This window comes from Patagioenas fasciata, chromosome 37 (assembly GCF_037038585.1).
Source record: "Patagioenas fasciata isolate bPatFas1 chromosome 37, bPatFas1.hap1, whole genome shotgun sequence".
NCBI classification, from domain to species: domain Eukaryota; kingdom Metazoa; phylum Chordata; class Aves; order Columbiformes; family Columbidae; genus Patagioenas; species Patagioenas fasciata.
In genome coordinates this window covers 889,227-902,555 of record NC_092556.1, presented here as the reverse complement: position 1 = coordinate 902,555, position 13,329 = coordinate 889,227, and the positions used below count along the sequence as shown (strand labels likewise).

Here is a 13,329-nt window from a genome sequence, read left to right as displayed (position 1 = left end):
GGGACACCCATAGGGCTTGGGGAGACCACAGGGTTTAGGGAGATGTTGGGGGTTGGGGACACTTGGGGTTGGGGGAACCTCATGGGTTGAGTGATCAGATGGGTTGAGAACGTCAGGAGCTTCAAGTCCTAGAGCTGGTGGTCGCTGCTCAACTTCAGCAGGTGCTGGGGGCACCCATGGGTGCTGGGGACACCCATAGGGCTTGGGGAGATCTCATGGGTTGGGTGAACCTCATGGGTTGGGGGAATCTCATGGGTTGAGTGATCAGATGGGTTGAGAACATCAAGAGCTTCAAGTCCTAGAGCTGGTGGTCGCTGTTCAACCTCGACAGGTGCTGGGGGGCACCCATGGGTGCTGGGGACACCCATAGGGCTTGGGGAGATCTCATGGGTTGGGGGAACCTCATGGGTTGGGGGAATCTCATGGGTTGAGTGATCAGATGGGTTGAGAACATCAAGAGCTTCAAGTCCTAGAGCTGGTGGTCGCTGCTCAACCTCAGCAGGTGCTGGGGCACCCATGGGTGCTGGGGACACCCAGAGGGCTTGGGGAGACCACAGGGTTTAGGGAGATGTTGGGGGTTGAGTGATGAGTTGGGGGAACCTCATGGGTTGAGGGTTGAGAACATCAAGAGCTTCAAGTCCTAGAGCTGGTGGTCGCTGTTCAACCTCAACAGGTGCTGAGGGGCACCCATGGGTGCTGGGGACACCCATAGGGCTTGGGGAGATCTCATGGGTTGGGTGAACCTCATGGGTTGGGTGAACCACATGGGTTGGGGGAACCTCATGGGTTGAGTGATCAGATGGGTTGAGAACGTCAGGAGCTTCAAGTCCTAGAGCTGGTGGTCGCTGTTCAACCTCAACAGGTGCTGGGGGCACCCATGGGTGCTGGGGACACCCATAGGGCTTGGGGAGATCTCATGGGTTGAGGACACTTTGGGTTGGGGGAACCTCATGGGTTGGGGGAACCTCATGGGTTGAGTGATCAGATGGGTTGAGAACATCAGGAGCTTCAAGTCCTAGAGCTGGTGGTCGCTGTTCAACCTCAACAGGTGCTGGGGGCACCCATGGGTGCTGGGGACACCCATAGGGCTTGAGAAGATCTCATGGGTTGGGTGAACCTCATGGGTTGGGGAAACCTCATGGGTTGAGTGATCAGATGGGTTGAGAACGTCAAGAGCTTCAAGTCCTAGAGCTGGTGGTCGCTTCTCAACTTCAACAGGTGCTGGGGGGGCACCCATGGGTGCTGGGGACACCCATAGGGCTTATGAAGATCTCATGGGTTGGGTGAACCTCATGGGTTGGGGGAACCTCATGGGTTGAGTGATCAGATGGGTTGAGGAACATCAAGAGCTTCAAGTCCTAGAGCTGGTGGTCGCTGCTCAACCTCAACAGGTGCTGGGGGGCACCCATGGGTGCTGGGGACACCCATAGGGCTTGGGGAGACCACAGGGTTTAGGGAGATGTTGGGGGTTGAGTGATGAGTTGGGGGAACCTCATGGGTTGAGGGTTGAGAACGTCAAGAGCTTCAAGTCCTAGAGCTGGTGGTCGCTGTTCAACCTCAGCAGGTGCTGGGGGCACCCATGGGTGCTGGGGACACCCATAGGGCTTGGGGAGACACACATGGGTGCTGGGGGGCACTACATGGGCTGAGAGACACCCTGGGTGCTCAGTACCCCCCTGGGGACACCCATGGGTGCCGTGTACCCCCCACCCATGGGTGCTGACCCCCAATATCCCCCATAACCAGTGTTGGGTGCTGAGTAGCCCAATGGAGCTCTGGGCCCTCTGTGTCCCTTGGGTCACCCCATAGACCCCTTAGGGACACCTTGTACCCCCAGGGACACCCCTATTCCCCCTTAGGGACACCCATGGGTGTCATATACCCCCCACCCATGGGTGCTGACCCCCAATATCCCCCATAACCAGTGTTGGGTGCAGAAGATCCCAATGGAGCTTTGATGGCTCTGGTGGCTCCATGTCCCATGGGTTCACCCTATACCCCCTATAACCCCCCTTAGGGACACCCATAGGTGTCATATACCCCCCACCCATGGGTGCTGACCCCCAATATCCCCCATAACCAGTGTTGGGTGCAGAAGATCCCAATGGAGCTTTGATGGCTCTGGTGACTCCATGTCCCATGGGTTCACCCTATACCCCCTATAACCCCCCTTAGGGACACCCATAGGTGTCATATACCCCCCACCCATGGGTGCTGACCCCATCTATCCCCCATAACCAGTGTTGGGTGCAGAACAGACCCATGGAGCTCTGGGCCCTCTGTGTCCCTTAGGACACCCCATAGACCCCTTAGGGACACCCATGGGTGTCATATACCCCCCACCCATGGGTGCTGACCCCATCTATCCCCCATAACCAGTGTTGGGTGCAGAACAGACCCATGGAGCTCTGGGCCCTCTGTGTCCCTTGGGACACCCCTATTCCCCCTTAGGGACACCCATGGGTGTCATATACCCCCCACCCATGGGTGCTGACCCCCAATATCCCCCATAACCAGTGTTAGGTGCAGAAGATCCCAATGGAGCTTTGATGGCTCTGGTGGCTCCATGTCCCATGGGTTCACCCTGTACCCCCTATAACCCCCCTTAGGGACACCCATAGGTGTCATATACCCCCCACCCATGGGTGCTGACTCCCATGTGTCACCCACAGCTGCTGTTGATGGGGATGAAGCTGCAGAACAACCCAATGGAGCTTTGGTGGCTCTGGTGGCTCCATGTCCCATGGGTTCACCCTGTACCCCCTATAACCCCCCTTAGGGACACCCATGGGTGTCATATACCCCCCACCCATGGGTGCTGACCCCCAATATCCCCCATAACCAGTGTTGGGTGCAGAAGATCCCAATGGAGCTTTGATGGCTCTGGTGACTCCATGTCCCATGGGTTCACCCTATACCCCCTATAACCCCCTTAGGGACACCCATAGGTGTCATATACCCCCCACCCATGGGTGCTGACCCCCCATGTGTCACCCACAGCCAGCGGCGGCTGCTGCTGACGGGGACGCCGCTGCAGAACAGCCTGATGGAGCTCTGGTCGCTCATGCACTTCCTGATGCCGCGCGTCTTCCAGTCCCACCGCGAGTTCAAGGAGTGGTTCGCCAACCCGCTCGCCGGCATGATCGAGGGCAGCCAGGAGTACAACGAGAGCCTGGTCAAGCGCCTGCACAAGGTGGGGCTGGGGAGCACCCCGAAGATGGGGGGAGCACCCTAAAGTTGGGGGGAGCACCCTAAAGTTGGTTGGAGTTGGGTGGAGTCAAGTGGAGGTTGAGTTGGAGATGGTTGGGTTGACCATGGGCAAGGGCAACCAAGGGCATAAGAGCATCCCAAGGTTGGGGGGGACACCCCAAAGCTGAGGGGGACACCCCAAGGTTGAGGAGACACCCCATAATCGGGGGGGACACACTAAAGTTGGGGGGAGCACCCTAAAGTTGGTTGGAGTTGGGTGAAGTCAACTGGAGGTTGAGTTGCAGATGGTTGGGTTGAGCATGGTCAAGGGCAACCAAGGGTATGAGAGCATCCCAAGGTTGGGGGGGACACCCCAAAGCTGAGGGGGACACCCCAAGGTTGAGGAGACACCCCATAATCAGGGGGGACACCCTAAAGTTGGGGGAGACACCCCAAAGTTGGGGGGAGCACCCTAAAGTTGGTTGGAGTTGGGTGAAGTCAACTGGAGGTTGAGTTGGAGATGGTTGGGTTGAGCATGGGCAAGGGCAACCAAGGGTGCTATAAGAGCACCCCAAGGTTGGGGAGGGCACCCCAAGACTGGGGAGAGACCCAGAGATTGGGGGGACACCCCAAAGATGGGGGTGGACCCCAAAGTTGGGGGGAGCACCCTAAAGTTGGGTGGAGTTGGGTGAAGTCAACTGGAGGTTGAGTTGGAGATGGTTGGGTTGACCATGGGCAAGGGCAACCAAGAGTATAAGAGCATCCCAAGGTTGGGGGGGACACCCCAAAGCTGAGGGGGACACCCCAAGGTTGAGGAGACACCCCATAATCAGGGGGGACACCCTAAAGTTGGGGGAGACACCCCAAAGTTGGGGGGAGCACCCTAAAGTTGGTTGGAGTTGGGTGAAGTCAACTGGAGGTTGAGTTGGAGATGGTTGGGTTGACCATGGGCAAGGGCAACCAAGGGTATAAGAGCACCCTAAGATTTGGGGGGGACACCCAAAGGTTGAGGGGACACCGCAAGACTGAGGGGGCATCCAGAGGTTGGGGGGGACACCCCAAGGTTTGGGGGGAGCACCCTAAAGTTGGTCGGAGTTGGGTGAAGTCAACTGGAGGTTGAGTTGGAGATGGTTGGGTTGACCATGGGCAAGGGCAACCAAGCGTATAGAGCACCCTAAGATTTGGGGGGGACACCCTGAGATTGGGGGTGACACGCCATAATCGGGGGGGACACCCCAAAGTTGGGGGGAGCACCCTAAAGTTGGGGGGAGCACCCTAAAGTTGGGGGGAGCACCCTAAAGTTGGTTGGAGTTGGGTGAAGTCAACTGGAGGTTGAGTTGGAGATGGTTGGGTTGACCATGGGCAAGGGCAACCAAGGGCATAAGAGCATCCCAAGGTTGGGGGGGACACCCCAAAGCTGAGGGGGACACCCCAAGGTTGAGGAGACACCCCATAATCGGGGGGGACACACTAAAGTTGGGGGGAGCACCCTAAAGTTGGGGGGAGCACCCTAAAGTTGGTTGGAGTTGGGTGAAGTCAACTGGAGGTTGAGTTGGAGATGGTTGGGTGACCATGATCGAGGGCAGCCAGGAGTACAACGAGAGCCTGGTCAAGCGCCTGCACAAGGTGGGGCTGGGGGGCACCCCGAAGATGGGGGGAGCACCCTAAAGATGTGGGGAGCACCCTAAAGTTGGGGGGAGCACCCTAAAGTTGGTTGGAGTTGGGTGAAGTCAACTGGAGGTTGAGTTGGAGATGGTTGGGTTGACCATGGTCAAGGGCAACCAAGGGTTCTATAAAAGCACCACAAGGTTGGGGAGGGCACCCCAAGACTGGGGAGAGACCCAGAGATTGGGGGGACACCCCAAAGTTTGGGGGGACACCCTAAAGTTGGGGGGAGCACCCTAAAGTTGGTTGGAGTTGGGTGAAGTCAACTGGAGGTTGAGTTGGAGATGGTTGGGTTGACCATGGTCAGGGGCAACCAAGGGTATAAGAGCACCCTAAGATTTGGGGGGGACACCCTGAGATTGGGGATGACACCCCAAGACTTGGGAGAGACCCCATAATCAGGGGGGACGCCCTAAAGTTGGGGGGACACCCCAAAGTTGGGGGGAGCACCCTAAAGTTGGTTGGAGTTGGGTGAAGTCAACTGGAGGTTGAGTTGGAGATGGTTGGGTTGAGCATGGGCAAGGGCAACCAAGGGTGCTATAAGAGCACCCGAAGGTTTGGGGGGACACCCCAAAGTTGGGGGGAGCACCCTAAAGTTGGTTGGAGTTGGGTGAAGTCAACTGGAGGTTGAGTTGGAGATGGTTGGGTTGACCATGGGCAAGGGCAACCAAGGGTATAAGAGCACCCTAAGATTTGGGGGGGACACCCAAAGGTTGAGGGGACACCGCAAGACTGAGGGGGACATCCAGAGATTGGGGGGACGCCCAAAGTTTGGGGGGACACCCTAAAGTTGGGCGGAGCACCCTAAAGTTGGTTGGAGTTGGGTGAAGTCAACTGGAGGTTGAGCTGGAGATGGTTGGGTTGACCATGGGCAAGGGCAACCAAGGGTGCTATAAGAGCACCCCAAGGTTGGGGAGGGCACCCCAAGACTGGGGAGAGACCCAAAGATTGAGGGATACCCCAAAGTTTGGGGGGAGCACCCTAAAGTTGGTTGGAGTTGGGTGAAGTCCACTGGAGGTTGAGTTGGAGATGGTTGGGTTGAGCATGGTCAAAGGCAACCAAGGGTATAAGAGCATCCCAAGGTTGGGGGGGACACCCCAAAGCTGAGGGGGACACCCCAAGGTTGAGGAGACACCCCATAATCAGGGGGGACACCCTAAAGTTGGGGGAGACACCCCAAAGTTGGGGGGAGCACCCTAAAGTTGGTTGGAGTTGGGTGAAGTCAACTGGAGGTTGAGTTGGAGATGGTTGGGTTGACCATGGGCAAGGGCAACCAAGAGTATAAGAGCATCCCAAGGTTGTGGAGGGCACCCCAAGACTGGGGAGAGACCCAGAGATTGGGGGGACACCCCAAAGTTTGGGGGGACACCCTAAAGTTGGGGGGAGCACCCTAAAGTTGGTTGGAGTTGGGTGAAGTCAACTGGAGGTTGAGTTGGAGATGGTTGGGTTGAGCATGGGCAAGGGCAACCAAGGGTGCTATAAGAGCACCCCAAGGTTGTGGAGGGCACCCCAAGACTGGGGAGAGACCCAGAGATTGGGGGGACGCCCAAAGTTTGGGGGGACACCCTAAAGTTGGGGGGAGCACCCTAAAGTTGGTTGGAGTTGGGTGAAGTCAACTGGAGGTTGAGTTGGAGATGGTTGGGTTGACCATGGGCAAGGGCAACCAAGGGTATAAGAGCACCCTAAGATTTGGGGGGACACCCCAAAGCTGAGGGGGACACCCCAAGGTTGAGGAGACACCCCATAATCAGGGGGGACACCCTAAAGTTGGGGGAGACACCCCAAAGTTGGGGGGAGCACCCTAAAGTTGGTTGGAGTTGGGTGAAGTCAACTGGAGGTTGAGTTGGAGATGGTTGGGTTGACCATGGGCAAGGGCAACCAAGAGTATAAGAGCATCCCAAGGTTGTGGAGGGCACCCCAAGACTGGGGAGAGACCCAGAGATTGGGGGGACACCCCAAAGTTTGGGGGGAGCACCCCAAAGTTGGGGGGAGCACCCTAAAGTTGGTTGGAGTTGGGTGAAGTCAACTGGAGGTTGAGTTGGAGATGGTTGGGTTGACCATGGTCAGGGGCAACCAAGGGTATAAGAGCACCCTAAGATTTGGGGGGACACCCTGAGATTGGGGATGACACCCCAAGACTTGGGAGAGACCCCATAATCAGGGGGGACACCCTAAAGTTGGGGGGACACCCCAAAGTTGGGGGGAGCACCCTAAATTTGGTTGGAGTTGGGTGAAGTCAACTGGAGGTTGAGTTGGAGATGGTTGGGTTGAGCATGGGCAAGGGCAACCAAGGGTATAAGAGCACCCTAAGATTTGGGGGGACACCCCTAGACTGGGGGGACACCCAGAGATTGGGGGGACACCCCAACGTTGGGGGGGACACCCTAAAGTTGGGGGGGACACCCTGAGATTGGTTGGAGTTGGGTGGGTTGGAGTTCCCCCCTATTTTGGGGTTCACCCCCATAGTTTGGGGTCCCCCCATATTTCAGGGTGACACCCCCAGATTTTGGATTCCCCCATATTTTGGGGTTCATCCCCCTATTTCAGGTCCCCCCTATTTCAGGTCCCCCCTATTTCAGGTCCCCCATATCAGGTTCCCCCCTATTTTAGGGTCCCCCGTATTTCAGGCTTCCCCTATTTTGGCTCCCCCCTATTTTAGGTCCCCCCTTTTTTGGGTTCCCCCCTATTTCAGGGTCCCCCCTAGTTTGGCTCCCCCCTATTTCAGGTTCCCCCCTATTTCGGGTCCCCCCTATTTCGAGTTCCCCTATTTCAGGTTCCCCCCTCTTTCGGGTCCCTCCTATTTTGGGTCCCCCCTGTTTTGGGACCCCATAATTTAGGTTCCCCCCTATTTCAGGGTCCCCCCTAGTTTGGCTCCCCCCTATTTCAGGTTCCCCCCTATTTCGGGTCCCCCCTATTTCGAGTTCCTCCCTATTTCAGGTTCCCCCCTATTTCGGGTCCCTCCTATTTTGGGTCCCCCCTGTTTTGGGACCCCATAATTTAGGTTCCCCCCTATTTCAGGGTCCCCCCTAGTTTGGCTCCCCCCTATTTCAGGTTCCCCCCTATTTCGGGTCCCCCCTATTTCGAGTTCCTCCCTATTTCAGGTTCCCCCCTATTTCGGGTCCCCCCTCTTTCGGGTCCCTCCTATTTTGGGTCCCCCCTGTTTTGGGACCCCATAATTTAGGTTCCCCCCTATTTCATGGTCCCCCCTATTTTGGCTTCCCCCTATTTTGGGTCCCCCTTATTTTGAGTTCCCCCCTATTTCAGGTTCCCCCCCTATTTCAGATCCCCCCCTATTTCAGGTTCCCCCCTATTTTGGGTCCCCCCTATTTTGGGTTCCCCCCTATTTCAGGGTCCCCCCTCTTTCGGGTCCCCCCTATTTTGGGTCCCCCCCTATTTCAGCTCACCCATATTTCCGGTTCCCCCCTATTTCTCCATCCTCCCCCATTCTGGGTCCCCCCCATTTCTGGCTCCCCCTTATTTCAGGGTTCCCCCCTATTTCAGAGTCCCCCCTATTTCAGGCTCCCCCCTATTTCAGGCTGACACCCCCATATTTTTGGTCCCCCATATTTTGGGTCCCCCCTATTTCGGGTCCCCCCTATTTCAGGTCCCCCCTATTTCAGCTCCCCCTATTTTAGGTTCCCCCCTATTTCAGGCTCCCCCCTATTTCAGGCTGACACCCCCATATTTTTGGTCCCCCCTATTTTGGGTCCCCCCTATTTCGGGTCCCCCCTATTTCAGGTCCCCCCTATTTCAGCTCCCCCTATTTTAGGTTCCCCCCTATTTCAGGCTCCCCCCTATTTCAGGCTGACGCCCCCATATTTTTGGTCCCCCCTATTTTGGGTCCCCCATATTTCGGGTCCCCCCTATTTCAGGTCCCCCCTTATTTCAGGTCCCCCCTATTTCAGAGTCCCCCCTATTTCAGGCTCCCCCCTATTTCAGGCTGACACCCCCATATTTTTGGTCCCCCCTATTTTGGGTCCCCCCTATTTCGGGTCCCCCCTATTTCAGGTCCCCCCTATTTCAGCTCCCCCTATTTTAGGTTCCCCCCTATTTCAGGCTGACACCCCCATATTTTGGGTCCCCCCTATTTCGGGTCCCCCCTATTTCAGGTCCCCCCTATTTCAGCTCCCCCTATTTTAGGTTCCCCCCTATTTCAGGCTCCCCCCTATTTCAGGCTGACACCCCCATATTTTTGGTCCCCCCTATTTTGGGTCCCCCCTATTTCGGGTCCCCCCTATTTCAGGTCCCCCCTATTTCAGCTCCCCCTATTTTGGGTTCCCCCCTATTTCAGGCTGACACCCCCATATTTTTGGTCCCCCCTATTTTGGGTCCCCCCTATTTCAGGTCCCCCCTATTTCAGCTCCCCCTATTTTGGGTTCCCCCCTATTTCAGGCTGACACCCCCATATTTTTGGTCCCCCATATTTTGGGTCCCCCCTATTTCAGGTCCCCCCTATTTCAGCTCCCCCTATTTTGGGTTCCCCCCTATTTCAGGCTCTCCCCTACATCCAGTTCCCCCTATTTTGGGTCCCCCCATTCCGGCGTTCCCCCCCCCCCATATTCTGGGGTTCCCCCCCTATTTTGGGGCTCACCCCCCTCTGTTTTCGGGGTGCAGGTGCTGCGGCCGTTCCTGCTGCGCCGGCTCAAGGTGGACGTGGAGAAGCAGATGCCGCAGAAGTTCGAGCACGTTCTGCGGTGCCGCCTGTCCCGGCGCCAGCGCTGCCTCTATGACGACTTCATGGGACAGGCCAGGTCGGTGTCACCGTGTCCCCAATGTCACCCGTGTCACCTGAGACCCCCCCGTGTCACCTGAGACCCCCCAGAGCCACCCAGAGCCCCCCAGTGTCCCCATGTCCCCATGGCCCATCCCCTGTCCCGGCGCCAGCGCTGCCTCTATGACGACTTCATGGGACAGGCCAGGTCGGTGTCACCGTGTCCCCAATGTCACCCGTGTCACCTGAGACCCCCCCGTGTCACCTGAGACCCCCCTGAGCCACCCAGAGCCCCCCAGTGTCCCCATGTCCCCATGGCCCATCCCCTGTCCCGGCGCCAGCGCTGCCTCTACGACGACTTCATGGGACAGGCCAGGTCGGTGTCACCATGTCACCGTGTCCCCAATGTCACCTGTGTCACCTGAGACCCCCCCGTGTCACCTGAGACCCCCCAGAGCCACCCAGAGCCCCCCAGTGTCCCCATGTCCCCATGGCCCATCCCCTGTCCCGGCGCCAGCGCTGCCTCTATGACGACTTCATGGGACAGGCCAGGTCGGTGTCACCGTGTCCCCAATGTCACCTGTGTCACCTGAGACCCCCCCGTGTCACCTGAGACCCCCCAGAGCCCCCCAGTGTCCCCATGTCCCCATGGCCCATCCCCTGTCCCGGCGCCAGCGCTGCCTCTATGACGACTTCATGGGACAGGCCAGGTCGGTGTCACCGTGTCACCGTGTCCCCAATGTCACCTGTGTCACCTGAGACCCCCCCGTGTCACCTGAGACCCCCCAGAGCCACCCAGAGCCCCCCAGTGTCCCCATGTCCCCATGGCCCATCCCCTGTCCCGGCACCAGCGCTGCCTCTATGACGACTTCATGGGACAGGCCAGGTCGGTGTCACCGTGTCCCCAATGTCACCCGTGTCACCTGAGACCCCCCCGTGTCACCTGAGACCCCCCAGAGCCACCCAGAGCCCCCCAGTGTCCCCATGTCCCCATGGCCCATCCCCTGTCCCGGCGCCAGCGCTGCCTCTATGACGACTTCATGGGACAGGCCAGGTCGGTGTCACCGTGTCCCCAATGTCACCCGTGTCACCTGAGACCCCCCCGTGTCACCTGAGACCCCCCTGAGCCACCCAGAGCCCCCCAGTGTCCCCATGTCCCCATGGCCCATCCCCTGTCCCGGCGCCAGCGCTGCCTCTATGACGACTTCATGGGACAGGCCAGGTCGGTGTCACCGTGTCCCCAATGTCACCCGTGTCACCTGAGACCCCCCCGTGTCACCTGAGACCCCCCTGAGCCACCCAGAGCCCCCCAGTGTCCCCATGTCCCCATGGCCCATCCCCTGTCCCGGCGCCAGCGCTGCCTCTACGACGACTTCATGGGACAGGCCAGGTCGGTGTCACCATGTCACCGTGTCCCCAATGTCACCTGTGTCACCTGAGACCCCCCCGTGTCACCTGAGACCCCCCAGAGCCACCCAGAGCCCCCCAGTGTCCCCATGTCCCCATGGCCCATCCCCTGTCCCGGCGCCAGCGCTGCCTCTATGACGACTTCATGGGACAGGCCAGGTCGGTGTCACCGTGTCCCCAATGTCACCTGTGTCACCTGAGACCCCCCCGTGTCACCTGAGACCCCCCAGAGCCCCCCAGTGTCCCCATGTCCCCATGGCCCATCCCCTGTCCCGGCGCCAGCGCTGCCTCTATGACGACTTCATGGGACAGGCCAGGTCGGTGTCACCGTGTCACCGTGTCCCCAATGTCACCTGTGTCACCTGAGACCCCCCCGTGTCACCTGAGACCCCCCAGAGCCACCCAGAGCCCCCCAGTGTCCCCATGTCCCCATGGCCCATCCCCTGTCCCGGCACCAGCGCTGCCTCTATGACGACTTCATGGGACAGGCCAGGTCGGTGTCACCGTGTCCCCAATGTCACCCGTGTCACCTGAGACCCCCCCGTGTCACCTGAGACCCCCCAGAGCCACCCAGAGCCCCCCAGTGTCCCCATGTCCCCATGGCCCATCCCCTGTCCCGGCGCCAGCGCTGCCTCTATGACGACTTCATGGGACAGGCCAGGTCGGTGTCACCGTGTCCCCAATGTCACCCGTGTCACCTGAGACCCCCCCGTGTCACCTGAGACCCCCCTGAGCCACCCAGAGCCCCCCAGTGTCCCCATGTCCCCATGGCCCATCCCCTGTCCCGGCGCCAGCGCTGCCTCTATGACGACTTCATGGGACAGGCCAGGTCGGTGTCACCGTGTCCCCAATGTCACCCGTGTCACCTGAGACCCCCCCGTGTCACCTGAGACCCCCCTGAGCCACCCAGAGCCCCCCAGTGTCCCCATGTCCCCATGGCCCATCCCCTGTCCCGGCGCCAGCGCTGCCTCTACGACGACTTCATGGGACAGGCCAGGTCGGTGTCACCATGTCACCGTGTCCCCAATGTCACCTGTGTCACCTGAGACCCCCCCGTGTCACCTGAGACCCCCCAGAGCCACCCAGAGCCCCCCAGTGTCCCCATGTCCCCATGGCCCATCCCCTGTCCCGGCGCCAGCGCTGCCTCTATGACGACTTCATGGGACAGGCCAGGTCGGTGTCACCGTGTCCCCAATGTCACCTGTGTCACCTGAGACCCCCCCGTGTCACCTGAGACCCCCCAGAGCCCCCCAGTGTCCCCATGTCCCCATGGCCCATCCCCTGTCCCGGCGCCAGCGCTGCCTCTATGACGACTTCATGGGACAGGCCAGGTCGGTGTCACCGTGTCACCGTGTCCCCAATGTCACCTGTGTCACCTGAGACCCCCCCGTGTCACCTGAGACCCCCCAGAGCCACCCAGAGCCCCCCAGTGTCCCCATGTCCCCATGGCCCATCCCCTGTCCCGGCACCAGCGCTGCCTCTATGACGACTTCATGGGACAGGCCAGGTCGGTGTCACCGTGTCCCCAATGTCACCCGTGTCACCTGAGACCCCCCCGTGTCACCTGAGACCCCCCAGAGCCACCCAGAGCCCCCCAGTGTCCCCATGTCCCCATGGCCCATCCCCTGTCCCCGCGCCAGCGCTGCCTCTACGACGACTTCATGGGACAGGCCAGGTCGGTGTCACCGTGTCACCGTGTCCCCAATGTCACCTGTGTCACCTGAGACCCCCCCGTGTCACCTGACACCCCCCAGAGCCACCCAAAGCCCCCCAGTGTCCCCATGTCCCCATGGCCCATCCCCTGTCCCCGCGCCAGCGCTGCCTCTACGACGACTTCATGGGACAGGCCAGGTCGGTGTCACCGTGTCCCCAATGTCACCTGTGTCACCTGAGACCCCCCCGTGTCACCTGAGACCCCCCAGAGCCACCCAGAGCCCCCCAGTGTCCCCATGTCCCCATGGCCCATCCCCTGTCCCGGCGCCAGTGCTGCCTCTACGACAACTTCATGGGACAGGCCAGGTCGGTGTCACCGTGTCACCGTGTCCCCAATGTCACCTGTGTCACCTGAGACCCCCCCGTGTCACCTGAGACCCCCTTGAGCCACCCAGAGACCCCAGTGTCCCCATGTCCCCATGGCCCATCCCCTGTCCCGGCGCCAGCGCTGCCTCTACGACGACTTCATGGGACAGGCCAGGTCGGTGTCACCGTGTCCCCAATGTCACCTGTGTCACCTGAGACCTCCCCGTGTCACCTGAGACCCCCCAGAGCCACCCAGAGCCCCCCAGTGTCCCCATGTCCCCATGGCCCATCCCCTGTCCCGGCGCCAGCGCTGCCTCTATGACGACTTCATGGGACAG

General features: G+C 59.6%; 1 protein-coding gene across 1 annotated transcript in view; it reads left to right on the top strand.

The window, feature by feature from the left end:
* The window catches only part of SRCAP (Snf2 related CREBBP activator protein), a 121,603-nt gene that overhangs the window by 55,857 nt on the left and 52,417 nt on the right, over positions 1-13,329 (top strand). The window contains 2 exon segments of the mRNA XM_071801381.1: positions 3,001-3,193; positions 9,469-9,605. Coding sequence (XP_071657482.1) covers positions 3,001-3,193; positions 9,469-9,605 — 330 coding nt within the window.